This window comes from Callithrix jacchus, chromosome 10 (assembly GCF_049354715.1).
Source record: "Callithrix jacchus isolate 240 chromosome 10, calJac240_pri, whole genome shotgun sequence".
Taxonomy (NCBI): domain Eukaryota; kingdom Metazoa; phylum Chordata; class Mammalia; order Primates; family Cebidae; genus Callithrix; species Callithrix jacchus.
Genome location: NC_133511.1, coordinates 131,648,706 through 131,667,539, shown reverse-complemented (window position 1 = coordinate 131,667,539; position 18,834 = coordinate 131,648,706). Strand labels below are relative to the sequence as shown.

Below are 18,834 nucleotides of genomic sequence, written 5' to 3'. Positions count from 1 at the left end.
TTACGTCTGTGAAGTCTGAACGTCGGGAGTAAATCCCACTGGTCAGGATGTATCATTCATTTTACACATCTTGGGTTTCATTTGCTAAATTTTTCTTGAGAATTTTTATATCTACATTCCTGCGAAATATTAGTGTGTTATTTTCCTTGCTTGTAATGTCTCTGTCTAGGTTTGGTATTAAGGTATTACAGTCTTCATTGAATGCATTAGGAAGTGTTCCCACTGCCTCTGTTTTCTGGAAAAGATTACAGGGAATTATCATTTCTTCATTATGTTTTTTTTTTCTTTTTTTAATTTGTAAATTAATCTTTTTTTAATTGCATTTGAGGTTTTGGGCTATATGTGAAGAACATGCAAAATAGTTGCATAGGTAAACAGTGTGATTTGCTGCCTTCCTCCCCTTCAGCTGTATCTGGCATTTCTCCCCATGCTCTCTCTCCCCAACTCCCCACCCCCCACTGTCCCTCCCCTATTCCCCCCAACAGACCCCAGTGTGTAGTGCTCCCCTCCCTGTGTCCATGTGTTCTCATCGTTCAACACCCACCTATGAGTGAGAACATGTGGTATTTCATTTTCTGTTCTTGTGTCCGTTTGCTGAGAATGATGGTCTCCAGGTTCATCCATGTCCCTACAAAGGACATGAACTCATCGTTTTTGATGGCTGCATAATATTTCATGGTGTATATGTGCCACATTTTCCCAGTCCAGTCTATCATCGATGGGCATTTGGGTTGGTTCCAGGTCTTTGCTATTGTAAACAGTGCTGCAATGAACATTCATGTGCATGTGTCCTTATAGTAGAATGATTTATAATCCTCTGGATATATACCCAGTAATGGGATTGCTGGGTCAAATGGAATTTCTATTTCTAGGTCCTTGAGGAATCGCCACACTGTGTTCCACAATGGTTGAACTAATTTACACTCCCACCAACAGTGTAAAAGTGTTCCTATTTCTCCACATCCTCTCCAGCATCTGTTGTCTCCAGATATTTTAATGATCGCCATTCTCATTGGCGTGAGATGGTATCTCAATGTGGTTTTGATTTGCATTTCTCTAATGACCAGTGATGATGAGCATTTTTTCATATGTTTGTTGGCCTCATGTGTGTCTTCTTTTGTAAAGTGTCTGTTCATATCCTTTGCCCACTTTTGATCTTCATTATGTTTTCAATAGAATTCACTAGTGAAACAGTCTGGGCCTAATGCTTTTTGTTTTGGAAGGTGATTAATTGTGGATTCAATGTCTTGGTTTTGTTTTGGTTTGAGTCAGGATCTGGCTCTGTTGCCCGGGTTGGGGTGCAGTGGCACTATCATAGCTCACTGCAGCCCAAACTCCTGAGCTCAAGCAATCCTCCTGCCTCAGCCTCCTAAAGTGCCTGGATTATAGGTATGAGGGCAGTGGCTGGAGGCCAGAAGTTTAAGAACAGCCTGTGAAATATAACAAGACCCAGTCTCTATTTTTTAATTAAAATATTAATTTATATAAAAATATATACAATTCTATTTGTCATCGTCACCATTTTAAGTGTAGAGCTCAGTGCTAATACATACATTTACACATATATTATTTTCTCTTTTATCTCCCTTACCCGACTCTTTTTCCTAGCCTTCTTTATCTTTTAAAAGACAGAAGTCGGCTGGGGGCAGTGGCTCACGCCTATAATCCCAGCACTTTGGGAGGCCGAGGCAGGTGGATCACGAGGTCAAGAGATCGAGACCATCCTGGTCAACAAGGTGAAACCCCGTCTCTACTAAAAATACAAAAAATTAGCTGGGCATGGTGGCGCGTGCCTGTAATCCCAGCTACTCAGGAGGCTGAGGCAGGAGAATTGCCTGACCCAGAAGGCAGAGGTTGCGGTGAGCCAAGATCGCGCCATTGCACTCCAGCCTGGGTAACAGGAGCGAAACTCCTTCTCAAAAAAAAAAAAGACAGAAGTGTTATTATCTTATTACCCTGCCCAAGATGGTCTTGAACTCCAGCAATCCTCCCACTTAAGCCTATCCTATAGCTAGGACTATGCCCAGTTTAGTTTAAAAAAAATTTTTTGTGTTATTTGCAAGTGTGTTGTTTATTCCAAATATTGAGGGATTTTCTGATTGGGAAGCTCCTTTCCATTCTTCCCAGTTTGCTTACTGTTTTTATTCATGAAGAGGTATGGGAAAATGTAAACTATTTCTTTGTCTCTGTTGAGATAATCATGCAGTTTTTGTTCTTTTAAATATTAATATGATATGTACATTAATTGATTTTCGGATGTTAAACCAACCTTGCACTCCCTAGAGAAAACACACACACTTAGTCATGGTTTGTAATTCTTTTTATATGCTGATGTATTCTATTTCCTAAGTAGTTTGTTGAGGATTTTTCATGTCACTATTCATGAAGGATATTGGGTTTTAGTTTTCTTCTGATGAGTTTGGCTGTTTTAGTATCAGTGTCATAGCCTCAGAGAATGAGTTGGGAAGCATTCCCTTGAGGGATTTTGTGTGGGAAGTTTTTTGTTCTGTAATTAGTAATTCAATCTCTTTACTTGTTATATTTTGTCTTCGTCTATTCTCACACTATTGGAAAGCCATACCGAGACTGGGTAATTTACAAAGAAAAGAGGTTTAACCAGCTCATGCTTCTGCAGACTATACAGACTTCTGCTTCTGGGGAGGCCTCAGGAAACTTACAATCATGGCAGAAAGGGGAAGCAGGCACATCTTCATATGGCCAACAGGACAGAGAGAGTGAAGTGGGAGGTGCTACACACTTTCATACAACCAGATCTCATGAGAACTTACTCACTATTACAAGACCAGCAAGGGGAAACTCCACCTCCATCATCCAATCACCTCCCACCAGGTCCCTCCCCCAACACTGGGTATTACAATTCAACATGAGATTGGGGTGGGGACACAGAGCCAAACTGTTACCAGAAAGAGTCCCAATCCAGACACCATGTTTCTTGGATCTCAAGCAAGAAAGCGTCTGAGGCAAATCCAGAAAGAGTAAAGTGAGAGCAAGTTTATTGCGAAAGTAAAGGAATAAAACATCTGCTTCATAGGCAGAGCAGCCACAAAGGCTGCTGGTTGCCCATTTTTACAGTTATTTCTTGATTATATGCTAAACAAGGAGTGGATTATTCGTGAGTTTTCCAGGAAAGTGGTGGGAAATTCCCAGAACTGAAGGTTCCTCCCGTTTTTAGACCATGTAGGATAACTTCCTGACTTTGCCATGGCGTTTGTAAACCGTCATGGTGCTGGTGGGAGTGTCCTTTAGAATGCTAGTGTATTGTAACTAGAGTATAATGAGCTGGAAGGATGAGCAGAGGTCACTCTCATTGCTATCTTGGTTTTGGTGAGTTTTGGCCAGCTTCTTTATGCCACGTATTTTATCAGCAAGATCTTTATGATCTGTATCTTGTGCCAACCTCCTATCTGATTCTGTGACTTAGAATGCCTAACCTCCGGGTAATGCAGCACAGCAGGTCTCAGCCTTATTTTACCCAGCTCCAATTCAAAATAGAGTTGATCCAGTTCAAACACCTCTGACATTTCCCCTCTCCCTTTTACAAGGAAATCCTTAGTCCTAAGGATTGCAAAGGGATGAAGATCCATCTTCTGTAACTTCCTCAGGCTGAACAGGGGTGATGATACTCCTGCCTAATAACTATTAGGGTCTCTTGCATTCAGAGTAGAGAGAAGCTCGGTCAGAAAATGTAGGTATGATGAGGGCCATTCATAATTCTGAGAAAAGGTGATATCTAGAAGATTAACAAGTGTTCAATTTAAGAAAACATTCAGGCTGGGCGCGGTGGCTCGTGCCTGTAATCCCAGCACTTTGGGAGGCCAAGGCGGGTGGTGGATTGCTTGAGGTCAGGAGTTCAAGACCAGCCTGACCAACATGGTGAAACTTCATCTTTACTAACAACACAAAGATTAGCCGGGTGTGGTGGCGTACGCCTGTAATCCCAGGTACTCCAGAGGCTGTGGCAGGAGGATCGCTTGATCCCAGGAGGAGGAGGTTGCGATGAGCCAAGATCATGCCACTGCACTCCAGCCTGGGTGACAGAGTGAGACTCTTTCTCAAAAAAAAAAAAAGAAAAAAGAAGAAAGAGAGAAAAGTAAAATGTTTGTTAAACTTATCCTGCATTCTTACACAAATAGTACAGCTGCAATATATTTCACAACAGCAAAGCAAAATAAGTAAAATTATCCCAAGTAGAGTAAATAAGAAGGCTTTCCATGAACTGGGCAACTGTTGGAACCAAGCTGATATACGATCACTAGCTGATTCCAAAATGTGCCCAGAATTAGAATATTGATTCAGATTTTTACATTACCCATCCCTCATCTTTTCTCTGAGCTGCAACCAGAGATCACTGGTTAGTTCACAGGAATAGGCAGGGTTAGTCCAAATTGCAGGAAAAAAAACTAAAAAACAACTGATGGGACGAGAATCTAATAACAAGTGTACCAAAGTTTTTAAAACATAAAATTTTTGTCTTTTCAGTCTCCCATTTTTACTAAAGACTAATTATGGTAAGACTGATTTGCTTTATTATACTCGAACTGATTATTTGTATAAAGTTCAGCACGAATAATTATTTTTTACATAGGCTTTTAAAAATTGGCTTTGATGGGATTTTGTTCCATAAAAGGAATCTCTAATAAGACGTTTCAAAGCCGAGCCCAGCCACGGAGTTTGTGCCATCAAATACCTATGAGTTGAGTAAATTCCTCTCTTCTTAAGGTCCCAAGATAACTTGGGGTTCCTGGGCCTGTGAAAAAGTGACATTCTTTACTTATCATAGGTCAAGAACCCTGTCCGGGGACTGTAGACAAGGTATGAGGTCAGTTTTCCCAAGGGGCTTCTATTGGCTTTACAGGCCAAGTTTCATTCCTTAAAGGAAAGCCCATCATTCCAGTCAAAGCCTTGGTAAAATAACCAGGTAGAAAACAGATTCTTATTGCACTTATGCAAATAGCTATATTGCCATAAATTAAGAATACTCCACAACTAGTGTCCAAATTTGGGAGAAATCAGATAAAGAGAAAGAAATATGCTCCAAATTTTGATCACAAGAGTATACTTTACTCAGTTGTTAAAAGCTGCCAATAGCTCAAATAAAGGTTTTCTTGGCTCTGAAAAATAAAACAAAGGATCAGTAATATTTTAGGCAAAAAGTTAAAAAAAAATGCAGCTCAGTGAGGGGGCTCATGCCTGTAATCCCAGCACTCTGAGAGGCCAAGGTGGATGAATCACAAGTTCAGAAGTTCAAGACCAGCCTGGCCAAGATGGTGAAATCCCATCTCTACTAAAAATACAAAAATTAGCCCGGTGTGGTGGTAGGCACCTGTAATCCCAGTTACTCAGAAGGCTGAGGCAGGAGAATCACATGAACCCAGGGGGCGGAGGTTGCAATGAGCTGAGATCATGCCATTGCCCTCCAGCCTGGGTGATAGAGGGAGATTCCACCTTAAAAAAAAAAAATACTCTGCTTTACAAGAGCTTCTGAAGGAAGCACTACACACAGAAAGGAACAACCAGTATCAGTCATCCCAAAAACTTACCAAAATGTAAAGAGTATCTCCATAATGAAGAATCTATATCAACTAATGGGCAAAATAGCCAGCTAGCATTAAATGACAATATTAAACTCACAAATATCAATATTAATCCTAAATTTAAATGGATTAAACACCCCAATCAAAGACATAGATATGCAAACTGAATAAAAAGTCAAAACACATCCGCACTCTGTATCCAGATCCATCTCATAAGCAAGGACACACAAAGACTCAAAACAAAAGGTTGGAGGAAGACTCACCAATCAAATGGAGAGGAAAAAAAAATACAGGAGTTGTAACTTTTGTCTCTGACAAAATAGACTTTAATAGTAACAAAGACTAAAATAAACAAAGAAGGACATTACATAATGATAAAAGGATCAATGCAACAACAGGAGTCAATGATCATAAATATATATGCACCCAGTATAGGAACACCCAGATACATAAGACAAGTTTTCAATGACTTATAAAGAGACTTGGACTCCCACACAATAATAGTGGGAGATTTTTACACCACCTTGTTAATATTCGACGGATCGACAAGATAGAAAATTAACAGGGACATTTATGATTTGAACTCAGACCCGGAACAAGTAAACTCAGTGAATATTTATAGAATTCTTCACCCAGGTCCACAGAACCTACATTTTTTTTAGTATCACTTTACACCTATTTTGAAAGTGACCACATAAATGGAAACAAATCACTCTTCAGCATTCGCATAGCATTTCACAGATTTAAATGAAATATTGGTTGGCTGTTTGTTTGTTATTTTCTTCCCTTATTCCTTCCGGGTCTCCACTGTTAAGCACAATTATCGGCATAAAAGAGGTTTTTAATACCTACTTTTAGATTGCATTCCAGCCTGGGCAATAGAGCAAGACTCCTGTTCTCTCTCCCTCTTTTCTCTTTCTCTTTCTTTCTTTCATTATAAAAAGGAAAAATTACTTCAGTTTTCTATTAGATCAATCCATGCAGTTAACCCTCATTCTGTTTGATATTCATGAATAGTCCGTATCTCCAGGTTTCTTTTTCACCCAGGCCTTTTTAACTGGAGCTATGCAGAATTATGCCAGAAAATATACTACCCCTATTGATTTGCTAGGATACGAATTTGAGGTTATCCCATCTGACACATCTGACACATCGCCAGAAGATGGTGTTTATATCCACGGATTATATCTTGATGGTGCACGCTGGGACCGAGAAAGTGGATGCCTGAAAGTTTTTCCTCTATTCTAATGTCAGAATCTCCAAAGTTATAAGAACCCTGAATTTAAGAACATCTGTTAGAGTTCTAATGTTGATTATAAAACCACCTTCTAAAGAGGACCAAAACAAGACAACAATTGTCTGTGAGTGACAAAAAGTTTTAGGGCAGCCTCAGTCAAAAACATGATTGACAAAGAAATTTGGTTACCTCTGTGGCATACAATGTTGTTTTTTTGAAATAGAGTCTCACTCTGTCACCCAGGCTGGAGTATAGTCGTGCAATCTCAGCTCATTGCAAACTCCGTCTCCCAGATTCAAGCAATTCTCCTGCCTCAGCTTCCCAAGTAGCCGGGATTACAGGTGTGCACCACCATGTCTCGCTAATTTTTGTATTTTCAGTATAGATGGGGTTCCACCATGTTGGCCAGGCTGTTCTCAATTGATCTGCCCACGTTGGCCTCCCAACGTGCTGGGATTACAGGCATGAGCCACCATGACCAGTCAACATACAATGATTTTATGTGACAATTATCATTATTAATGATAACATACACTAAATCATATCAGAATTATAGGAGTTTCCCATTTTTTGGAACACATACCAGTAACATATTTACACAAATACAGCCAAAAGAGAGCCAAATACCATTTGACATTTGACAATTCTTTCTGTATGATTTTTATACAAATTAACCAAATTTTACCCTTTGCATTAATGTGCTATTAATGTCAACCCCAATTATTAATAAAATCTTATAGACAAATCAATCCAATCTTAATCAGTTGGACTATAATGTAAGATTCTCATAAACCTTTTGTAACCCTTTACAGTTTTTGTTAAAGAGCAGTCAGTACCCTAAGAAAACCCTGTGGTGCTTTTTCCTTTTTTTTTTGAGATGGAGTTTTGCTCTCGTTACCTGGGCTGGAGTGCAATGGCTCGATCTCGGCTCACCGCAACCTCCGCCTCCTGGGTTCAGGCAATTCTCCTGTCTCAGCCTCCTGAGTAGCTGGGATTACAGGCACACGCCACCATGCCCAGCTAATTTTTTGTATTTTTAGTAGAGACAGGGTTTCACCATATTGACCAGGATGGTCTCGATCTCTTGACCTCGTGATCCACCCGCCTCGGCCTCCCAAAGTGCTGGGATTACAGGCGTGAGCCACCGCGCCCGGCCCTGGTGCTTTTATATTAATGTTTAATTTAGAGAAAAACTGAATACCCCTTTAACTTTATTCAATATGTTCACAGAATATCTTTTACAATTAATTTTTTATAAACTTCCACAACTTGTTCAAACTTTTAATTTTTTTCTATCTCACTTAAAGAATTCTTTAACCCTCTAAACTCAAGAAATCCACATTCCCATGCCTTCTTATAATCTTTTGCCAAAAGCGTATTCCACTTTCCTTATGAATAGAGCTGTTTCTTTAATAGCCTGAAACACGTTATACTGTTAACTCTTAGCAACTTTCACTTTTGGTGAAAAATCTCATTAGTAAGCAATTGTAATTATGAACAAGGTGTGGAGCCGAGAACATTAGACAGAAGTGCAGATAAGGGCTGACCCTTTCCAACAGAGCTAGGAGGTGTGGCTCTTCACATGTCCCCAAGCCTTATCTAGAACCCAATGCTCCAACGTGGGAAAAATGAGGCCGGGCATGGTGGCTCACGCCTGTAATCTCAGCACTTCGGGAGGCCAAGGCAGGCACATCACAAAATCAGGAGTTCGAGACCAGCCTGGCAAACACGGTGAAACCCCGCCTCTACTAAAAATACAGAAATTAGCCCACCATGGTGGTGCACGCCTGGAACCCCAGCTACTCAGGAAGCTGAGGCAGAAGAATTGCTTGCATCTGGGAGGCGGACGTTGCAGTGAGCTGAAATTGCGCCACTGCACTCCAGCCTGGGTGACAGACCAAAGCTCCATCTCAAAAAACAAAAAAAGTAGGGAAAATGAATAATTTTTAAAAGCTAAAGAAGCATTTTATGACCTTAAAGCAACTAGCAAGCCTAGTATCTATCTGACTGACCTGCCCGATTTAGACTTATGTCTACATTTTGAAGACATTTTTATTTTACCAAATATATTTAAAACTTGTCTTTATTTCCCAACGCTTATTAAAGTCACATGAACCAAAAGGCATTATAGTTTTGTTTTGTTTTGTTTTGTTTTTCTGAGACAGAGTTTCACTCTTCTTGCCCAGGCTGGAGTGCAGTGGCACAATCTCGGCTCACTGTAACCTCTGCCTCCCAGGTTCAAGCGATTCTCCTGCCTCAGCCTCCCGAGTAGCTGGGATTACAGGCAGGCACCATGACACCGGCTAATTTTTGTATTTTAATAGAGACGGGTTTCACAATGTTGGCCAGGCTGGTCTGGAACTCCTAACCTCAGGTGATCTGCCTACCTCTGCCTCCCAAAGTGCTAGGATTACAGGCGTGAGCCACCACACCTGGCCAGTTTTTCCTTTTCTGACAAAATATTTTATTTAAGCACATTATGTTTAAACCAACTAATCAAAGCTCTTTTATATCATACACACAACACATATAAATACAAAGACTGAAGAAAATCCGGTAGTAAGATTTTTCATTTGCCAGTTTCTTAATTGGATAAGTGGCTGCAAGGCGGAGCCGTGGCGGGGACAGACCTGGGAAAGTGTGCAGTTTCTACAGCCTCATAAGCAACCACAGCTGGAAGACAAAAGGGATCCCCGAAAATGAAGGGTCCCGTTTTAACACTGGATCCTAGATCCCCAAAAGAGAAACACTATGAACAAGACAGTGCAACGATTTTACACCAATCGGTCCGTTTTATAATTAGCGCATCCCCCGTGGGGGGCTGGGGACATTTCCTCACCTTCTAGGTGGCCAGGAGCATGCCTCTCTGATCCTATAACTGCCATTAGCCATTCCTAAAGATGTATTTCCTACCTAGTTATTGCACATCAACACTCTCTCATAATGCAAGGTAATTTCTGATACCCTCAAAAATCAAGAACGTCAGATAATGCAACGTAGAACAGAACAGAGCCTTAGATTTTGAGAGAGATCTATCCACTTTTAATTCCTGGGGTGCCATGAAAAAAAAAAAAAACAGAGGTTTTTTTTGTTTGTTCGTTTTTGTTTTTCCAAAACAGGGTCTGTGACACCTCCTCCGTTTTTGCCAAGGAGTCCCAGGCTGTCAGAGCGTGAATATCCACTTTTAATTAAGCTTACTGTTAACCCTAGTGCTCTTTAAAAAAAAAAAATCATTTTAAACCTCTTATTACTCAGCTTTATACAAAAGCCAATGTTTCTGGCTTTTGAACTTTACCAAAGGTAACCTCACAGGTGCTCAGAGAAGGAAAAATTCAAGAGAGTTCCTGGAAGGGCAGATAATTAATAAATGGTAAAGGTCACTCAAATATCAAACCAGAAAGGACTCATTCCCTAAGTCAGGAACTGAACCCTGAACCCAGGCCACCATTGTGACAGACAAAGCTAGAGTTACCGTGAGAACCAGCAAGATGTGTTCATGTTCATGAAAGTCCTTTGAAAGGCACACACACAGGCACACACACACACACACACACACACACACACCGCGCCAGCCCCCTCCAGGCCACTCTCCCTCTCCCTCTGTGCCCAGCAGTCAGGTGAGACAGGTAGGGGCCCCAGCAGGAGGTTGGGAAGCAAGAAAAGCAAGGAAGGGTCCACCTGGCTGTGTTCCCAGGCTGCTGCTGCCAGGCTCCTCCTGGAACTTGGGGTGGGAGGTCCCTCCTGTCTGGGCAGTGGCTGAGAGAGAGATCTATCCACTTTTAATTCCTGGACCCTCCTCCCCAAGTCCCTGAGAAACCCAAATTCTCGGGCCCCAGGGCTAGGACCCCATGTGCCCCTCGGGGTGACTCAGACCCCCATGGCACCTTCCACCTGTTCCCACTCTCAGCGGAAGCAGGTGAAAGCCACCTACTCGCAGCCATGCCCTGATGCCACACCCAAGGGTTCTTGGGGAACATTAATGGAATAAATGAGTGAGAAAATCAAAGTTCACCAAGCTGAGCCCTTAAAGGGCAATGCTGTGCGTGTGCCACAGCGCACAATGGCTTCTCATACCAGCTGAGATGGGGTGTGTGAACCCGGGGAATGGACCGGGCTGGACAACCTCTAAGGCTTCGCTCCAGCTCAGCCTGTGAAAGCCTGTGAAGGAATCACCTCTCTGGTCCCCACCTCTGCCCCTGAGTGCTAGACCCAGGGAGGAAGATACCCCATGGACCAGTCAGACGCCCCCTGCTCCAGGTGAGTGCTGACCCCCGGGTGGTCACTGGGAATATCTCTGGGGCCTCCACCTCACCCGCTGAGTCCCTGGGGCTCTCCACCCTTGGAGCCCCTTGGCTCTCCACATCCTTCCACTACCCCCATCCTCAGGCTTAGAAGTCTAAGTCTGCATCCCCACAGAGGGCATTTGTGGAGTCTGTTCCTCACCAGAGGCTCAGGCTCAGGCCCTGGCCCCACCAAGGGCGGCCAGGGTGGGGACCCCAGGAACACCGCCCGGGCCTGGCAGTGTCTGCTGCCACAGAGGCCAGCTCTGCTCCAGGCTTGGGAAGAGAGAGGAAAGAAGGAAAGAGAGCCCAGGGTCCCTTGGAAATGCCTCCCTGGGGCCACTGGCCTGGCCTGGTCTGGGGTGTGGAAGGACAGAAGCAGAAAGGGAGGTGCAGGGGAGAAAGGTGCCCCCCAGAGCTCGGGTCAGCGGTGGCCAGTGCCCACGTCACCCCCAGAAAGTGAAGAACACCAAGATGCCGCCACCCGGGACAGGGAGGGGAGGGCAAAGTCTGGGGTCCTCCACTCCGGATACACACAATGCTTGTCCCGGGCTCCCTGAGGCCCTGCCTGCGGTGGGCTCTCGGATGCCAGAGGCCCCTAAGGGTCGCCCACCCATTAACCCGCGCCCGCCCACCTGCAGCACCGGGGCACGCTTTGCCGTGGCCCGCGAGCTGCTCCAGGCCGCGCTGGAGGACCTGAGCCAGGAGCAGCTGAAGCGCTTCCGCCACAAGCTGCGCGACGTGGGCTCGGATGGACGCAGCATCCCATGGGGGCGGCTGGAGCGCGCGGACCCGATGGACCTCGCGGAGCAGCTGGCCCAGTTCTACGGCCCGGAGCCCGCGCTGGAGGTGGCCCGCAAGACCCTGAAGAGGGCGGACGCGCGCGACGTGGCGGCGCAGCTCCAGGAGCAACAGCTGCGGCGTGAGCTCGGGGCAGGAGGTCCCTCCGGGCGGGGCAGAGGCTGGACCGCCCTCCTCCCCGCGTCCCCGAGAAACCCCGGCGCGCCCCCGCCCACGCGTTTCATCCACAAATTCGCGGGCCCCTAGCTAGGATGCCGCGTGCTCCTCGGGGTGACTGGGACCCCCGTGGCGCCTTCTGCCTGTTCCCGCCCTCGGCTGAGCCTCACCCCGTTTCCCTTGCAGGGCTCGGCTTCGACCCCGCGGCGCTGCTGTCCGTGTCCGGTGGGTGTTTCTCGCTGGGGCACAGGCTAGAGCCCGAGGCTGGGGCGCAAGCGTCCCAGCCCCACTCGGAGGGTCCCCGGGAGGACCGGGTGGGGAGGGCCGGCAGGGGCGCGGACTGTGGTCCCGCAGGGGAAACTGAGGCCTGAGCGGGGCTAGGGAGAGCGAGGGCTTCCGTAGCGCGGCCGTCGCAGCCCACCCCGCCCCGACCTCATCCCGCGCCCTCTCCCCTCCGCCCAGAGTACAAGAAGAAGTACCGGGAGCACGTGCTGCAGCGGCACGCGCGGGTGACGGAGAGGAACGCCCGCTCCGTGAAGATCACCAAGCGCTTCACCAAGCTGCTCATCGCGCACGAGAGCGCCGCCCCGTTGGGGGAGGCGCTGGGGACCGCGGAAGAGCCCGAGCCGCAGCGCGCGCGGCGCTCGGACACCCACACGTTCAACCGCCTCTTCCGCGGCGACGAGGAGGGCCGGCGGCCGCTGACCGTGGTGCTGCAGGGCCCGGCGGGCATCGGCAAGACCATGGCGGCCAAGAAGATCCTGTACGACTGGGCGGCGGGCAAGCTCTACCAGGGCCAGGTGGATTTCGCCTTCTTCCTGCCCTGCGGCGAGCTGCTGGAGCGGCCCGGCGCGCGCAGCCTGGCCGACCTGATCCTGGACCAGTGCCCTGACCGCGGCGCGCCGGTGCAGCGGATGCTGGCACAGCCGGAGCGGCTGCTCTTCATCCTGGACGGCGCGGACGAGCTGCCGGCGCTGGAGGGCCCCGAGGCCGCGCCCTGCACGGACCCCTTCGAGGCGGCGAGCGGCGCGCGGGTGCTGGGCGGGCTGCTGAACAAGGCGCTGCTGCCCTCGGCCCTCCTGCTGGTGACCACGCGCGCCACCGACCCCGGGAGGCTGCAGGGCCGCCTGTGCTCCCCGCAGTGCGCGGAGGTTCGCGGCTTCTCCGACAAGGACAAAAAGAAGTATTTCTACAAGTTCTTCGGGAACGAGAAGAGGGCCGAGCGCGCCTACCGCTTCGTGAAGGAGAACGAGACGCTGTTCGCGCTGTGCTTCGTGCCCTTCGTGTGCTGGATCGTGTGCACGGTGCTGCACCAGCAGCTGGAGCTCGGCCGGGACCTGTCGCGCACGTCCAAGACCACCACGTCCGTGTACCTGCTTTTCGTCGCCAGCGTGCTGAGCTCGGCTCCCGCAGCCGACCGGCCCCGAGTGCAGGGCGACCTGCGCAAACTGTGCCGCCTGGCCCGCAAGGGCGTCCTCGAGCGCAGGGCGCAGTTTGCAGAGGAGGAACTGGAGCAACTGGAGCTTCGTGACTCCAAAGTCCAGACGCAGTTTTTTAGCAAGAAGGAGCGGCCGGGCGTGCTGGAGACGGAGGTCACCTACCAGTTCCTCGACCTGAGCTTCCAGGAGTTCCTCGCTGCACTGTCTTACCTGCTGGAGGACGAGGGCGTGCCCGGGACCGCGGCCGGCGGCGTGGGGACACTCCTGCGTGGGGACGCCCAGCCCCACAGCCACTTGGTGCTCACCACGCGCTTCCTCTTCGGACTACTGAGCGCGGAGCGAATGGGCGACATCCAGCGCCACTTCGGCTGCAGGGTCTCGGATCATGTGAAGCAGGAGGCCCTGAGGTGGGTGCAGGGACAGGGCTGCCGGGGAGCGGCACCAGAGGTGACCGAGGGGGCCAAAGGGCTTGAGGACACGGAGGAGCCAGAGGAAGAGGAGGAGGAGGAGGAGGAGGAGGGAGAGGAGCCCAACTATTCGCTGGAGCTGCTGTACTGCCTGTACGAGACGCAGGAGGACGCGTTTGTGCGCCAGGCCCTGAGCGGGCTCCCCGAGTTGGTGCTGCAGCGAGTGCGCTTCAGCCGCATGGATGTGGCTGTTCTGAGCTACTGCGTGAGGTGCTGCCCCCCTGGACAGGCACTGCGGCTGATCAGCTGCAGACTGGTTGCTGCACAGGAGAAGAAGAAGAAGAGCCTGGGGAAGCGGCTGCAGGCCAGCCTGGGTGGCAGCAGGTGCGTCTTTGGGGCAGAGATGTTCTCCTCTGGGAGGTGTGTGTGCGGGGCATAACCCATCCACCTGTGTCCATCTGGGAGTGTGTGTGCAGTGCATGACCCAGGCACCTATGTCCATCTGCAGGTGTGTGTGGTGCAGAACCCGTGCACATGTGTCCATCTTGCAGGTGTGTGTGCGGGGCATAACCCATCCACCTGTGTCCATCTGGGACTGTGTGTGCAGTGCATGACCCAGGCACCTATGTCCATCTTGCAAGTGTGTGTGCGGGGCATAACCCGTGCACCTGTGTCCATCTGGCAGGTGTGTGTGCGGGGCATAACCCATGCACCTGTGTCCATCTGGCAGGTGTGTGTGCGGTGCATAACCCGTGCACCTGTGTCCATCTGGGAGTGTGTGTGCAGTGCATGACCCAGGCACCTATGTCCATCTGTAGGTGTGTGTGGTGCAGAACCCGTGCACGTGTCCATCTTGCAGGTGTGTGTGCGGTGCAGAACCCGTGCACCTGTGTCCATCTTGCAGGTGTGTATGCGGTGCATAACCCGTGCACCTGTGTCCATCTGGCAGGTGTGTGTGTGTGTGTGCGGTGCATAACCCATGCACATGTGTCCATCTGGCAGGTGTATGTGTGTGCAGTGCATAATCCATGCACCTGTGTCCATCTGGCAGGTGTGTGTGTGTGCAGTGCATAACCCGGGCACCTGTATCCATTTGGGAAGTTTGTGTTCAGTGCACAACCCGGGCACCTGTGTCCATCTGGGAAGTTTGTGTTCGGTGCATAACCCAGGCACCTATGTCCATCTGGCATGGGGAGCATGTCCAGATCAGACCCTGGCTCCCCAGATGGGGAGGTTTGACCACCCCCTGGCAAGGCAACCGAGTGCCTCTCTTCTTCCCCAGGTGTCCTCACCATGCCCACCCTCAGCCATCCACAGCCTATGGAAACTTCCTAGTATGGCCCTTCAGCTCTGGCCCAGCCCTTCTTCCCATTATACTTTCTGACAATGAGTTCTGGAACAAACGATGCCCTCTGTGCCCTGAACCTCTGCCTTGCCATTCCCTCCACCTAGAATATTCTGTTTGCGGCCTGTCCTAGAGGTCTGCCTTGGCTCCCCCAGCTGGCTCCAGAAGTGCCCTGTTGACCACCCTGCCATGACATCTGCCCCAGGCCTCCACCAGACCCTCAGCTCCTCCAGGGCAAGGCTTTTGCCAGAGTTCTTTGAATTTAACTCCAATTCAGTTCCTACCCAGGTGCTTGGCATCTGTTAAGAGAATGAATGTCACGATGTTGGCAAGGACTGGGCCTGGGGACCCAAACACCCATGTGGGGGATGTGGCTGACACCCTCTCACTGGTCTCACTTAAATACCCCAGTGGGATGGTACGAGGGCCACAGATGAGTGGTTTCATTCTGGGATTGGTTCGGGGAGGGAGAAGGGGGTTGCTCAGCTTGGAAGTGAGGAGGCAGCTCTGAGACTGCAGGACTGGAGATAGGAAGGGGTCCTTTCTGGGAGGCCGTGAGGGGTTAGGGTGGACTAGAGATGGGGAGGGGTCCTTTCTGGGAGTCTGTGAGGGGCAGGGTGGGCTTCACCTTCCTCTCTCCCCCAGCAGTTCTCGAGCCACTGCAAAACAACTGCCAGCCTCCCTTCTTCATCCACTGTTTCAGGCGATGACTGACCCCCTGTGCTGTCTGAACAGCCTCACGTGAGTGGCCATGCCCCCAGCCCTTCCCATGGAGGGGGCTGAGAGCAGGATGCCCTGGGCAGAGACAGAAGTGTGGCCTAGGAAAGAAGGCTAAGGGGTCAGGCCAGACCCGGAGGCCTCTGGTGCTGGTGCTAGGGCTGGCAGGCTTTCCCCACGCAGAGCGAGGGAGGAGGGGATGGGGTCTGGGGCGTCATTACCAGGTTACGGGCTGGTAGGAAAAGGCTGGTCCCGGTGTGAGTGGAAAGCAGCTAAGCGCGCTGAGGGAGGGATTAAAGAAGGCAAGAGTGTATTTTCCTTCCGAGGGAAGCTGCCACTGGAAACGACTGGGTTCTTAGAAGCAGTGGAGGACGGTGTTGGGGCTCAGGCTCCAGGGTCAGGCTGTCTGCAAATCCTAGCCTGCTTCTGTGTGCCCAGTGGCAAGTCCGTCTGTCTAAGCTTGTTTCCTCCCCTGTGAAGGGCGTCAGTAGATCCGCAGAGCTGGGGTGAGACTTACGTTCTTCCATGCACAGTTCTTACGTGGCAGTGACTTTGCAGTTACTCTTCTCTGCCACCAGGTGGGCAGAAAGGAGAAAATACAGGACCTAGTACTGATGGAGCCTGGTGAAACAGGTGCCTCACACGTTCAGCAAGGCTCAGCAAAGGAGCTTGGTGTGGGGGTGGATTTAAACATGAGAGCCAAAAAGGTGACCACAGTTGGCCCAGCAATTCTGCTGGTAACCTAAGATGCTCAGCACACCATTATTTATAATGGTGAAAAAAAAATAGAAATAGCACATCCAGCCAAGCTCTAGGGACTGGCTTAAGTCACTGAGTTGGCGCAGCTCAACCTGGCGGACGAATGTGTGGCAAACCTGCTGAAACGTGTCTGTCTCAGCTCACCGAAGAGCTAGTGCAGAGTGTCGTAGGGGCCGGGCGCAGTGGCTCATGCCTGTAATCCCAGCACTTTGGGAAGCTGAGGTGGGCGGATAAGGTCAGGAGTTCAAGACCAGCCTGGCCAAGACGGTGAAACCCCCGTCTCTACTAAAAATACAAACATTAGACAGGTGTGGTGGCGGGTGCCTGTAATCCCAGCTACTTTGGAGGCTGAGGCAGAGAATTGCTTGAACCCGGGAGGTGGAGGTTTCAGTGAGCAGAGATCGTGCCACTGCACTCCAGCCTGGGTGACAGAGACTCCATCTCAAAAAAAAAAAAAAAAAAAAAAAGAGTGTGTGTCACAGGGAGAAGTGGACACAGCTCTCCAAGGGTGCGTGGTTACAAAGGGCAGGGCAGGCTCGGCAGCATCCAGGGAGGAGTGTGGTGCCCAGGCCTCTCTCAGCTGAACCTTGGGCAGTTTGTGCAGTTGGAGGTGGAGTGGCAGCTGAGGCGCCTGCAGGTAAATCTACGTGCTTCTTGACCACAGGCTGTCCCACTGCAAACTCCCTGACGCAGTCTGCCGAGACCTCTCCGAGGCCCTGAGGGCAGCCCCCACGCTGACGGAGCTGAGCCTCCTCCACAACAGGCTCAGTGAGGCCGGCCTGCGTATGCTGAGTGAGGGCCTAGCCTGGCCCCGGTGCCAGGTGCAGACGTTCAGGTGAGGCCCCGCCTGGGAGGGCTGAGGGATGCCCCCACCACCCGGCAGCTCCTGAGGTCCGCCCTCCCACAGGGTGCAGCTGTCTGGCCCCCAGCGAGGGCTGCAGTACCTGATGCCCATGCTTCGGGAGAGCCCTGCCCTGACCACCCTGGATCTCAGCGGCTGCCAGCTGCCTGCCCCTATGGTGACCTACCTGTGTGCAGTCCTGCAGCACCCGGGATGCAGCCTGCAGACCCTCAGGTGGAGGCCGGGGTGGGAAGGGTACTGGGGACACAGCCTGTCAACCCAGGGTGGGGGTGGGTGCCTGGAGGCTTCACCTGGACCCAGAAGAGGGGCTCCCAGGGCCTCCCAACCGACGGAGCTCAAACACCAACCTGGGAACCTGGCCCTGACAGGCCCGCCCTCTGGAGCCCTGGCGACAGCGCTGGGCCTCGACCACTTTGCCTGACCACACGTTCATCTGTTTATCTGGCCCACAGCCTGGGCCAGTGACCCCAATACCGTTTTGCCACCCCCAAGGCCCTGCCTCTGCCCCTCCCCTAGCATCTGACAAACCTCCGAATCAACCTGTCACTGCCTGTCACTGAGTGTCTGTGGCACACCTCAGCCAACAGCCATGCCACTGCCCGCAGCCCACCTGCTCCCGCAGCATGCTGCTTTCCACCACTGACCCCGCTTCTGCTCTGTGTGTGTGGCTGCAGTCTGGCCTCTGTGGAGCTGAGCGAGCAGTCACTACAGGAGCTCCGGGATGTGAAGAGAGCCAAGCCCGATCTGGTCATCGCACACCCAGCACTGGACGGCCACCCAGAACCTCCCAAGGAACTCAGCTCAACCTTCTGAGGCCCAGGTGGCCAGAGCAGGGTGGAAGACCCTAGTCTGAGTCCCTGTGGAGAGAATCGCAGGACCCTGCCCTCACCTCTGGGAAACGTTTGAGCCCAGAGGCCCTGGACAGGCATGTGGGAGGCCCAGACACAGCACCCTACCCCGTCCAGGACAGGCCCGGCACCTGCCCCTCTCTCCACACTCTGGGGGACCCCTCCTCCCCCAGCCCCACCACTACTGCACCCTCCTTCCTCTCCTGGGACCCTCCAGTCATTCCCCTTGAAGACCCCCACCCCCACCAAGCCACACTAACGACGGTGAGAACTCCAATTAACTAAACACCTACAGAACTGGCGGAATGACCCTTCGCTGCCTGAGCCCAACCTGGCAGAATGGCCCAGTAGCCTCCATAACTGTGCCACTGTAGACTGAAGGTAGGCAGGTGACCGTCCCTGTTAAGAATGAGACCATCCCTGAGGCT

General features: G+C 50.4%; 1 protein-coding gene across 2 annotated transcripts; it reads left to right on the top strand.

Moving 5' to 3' along the window:
- Positions 1–10,844: 10,844 nt before the first annotated feature.
- Positions 10,845–18,708, top strand: NLRP6 (NLR family pyrin domain containing 6). Of its 2 annotated transcripts, none has more exons than XM_009008794.5 (8): positions 10,845–11,049; positions 11,714–11,994; positions 12,216–12,254; positions 12,492–14,259; positions 15,869–15,961; positions 17,361–17,531; positions 17,604–17,771; positions 18,233–18,708. In XM_009008794.5, exons 1-8 carry the CDS (start codon positions 11,021–11,023, stop codon positions 18,369–18,371), a joined length of 2,688 nt encoding a protein of 895 aa, XP_009007042.3. In that variant the 5' UTR covers positions 10,845–11,020; the 3' UTR covers positions 18,372–18,708. The 2 variants fall into 2 exon arrangements, with proteins under 2 accessions (XP_009007042.3, XP_002755752.3); XM_002755706.6 differs by having other exon boundaries at positions 15,866–15,961.
- The last annotated feature ends 126 nt before the right edge of the window (positions 18,709–18,834 follow it).

What these genes read in the sequence shown, in the direction of transcription:
- NLRP6 (XM_002755706.6), top strand. Translation starts at nt 11,021, where the DNA reads ATGGACCAGTCAGACGCCCCCTGCTCCAG. An exon ending in TGCCAGGTGCAGACGTTCAG is followed by an intron (nt 17,532 to 17,603) that starts GTGAGGCCCCGC and finishes GCCCTCCCACAG; the next exon opens with GGTGCAGCTGTCTGGCCCCC. An exon ending in TGCAGCCTGCAGACCCTCAG is followed by an intron (nt 17,772 to 18,232) that starts GTGGAGGCCGGG and finishes GTGTGGCTGCAG; the next exon opens with TCTGGCCTCTGTGGAGCTGA.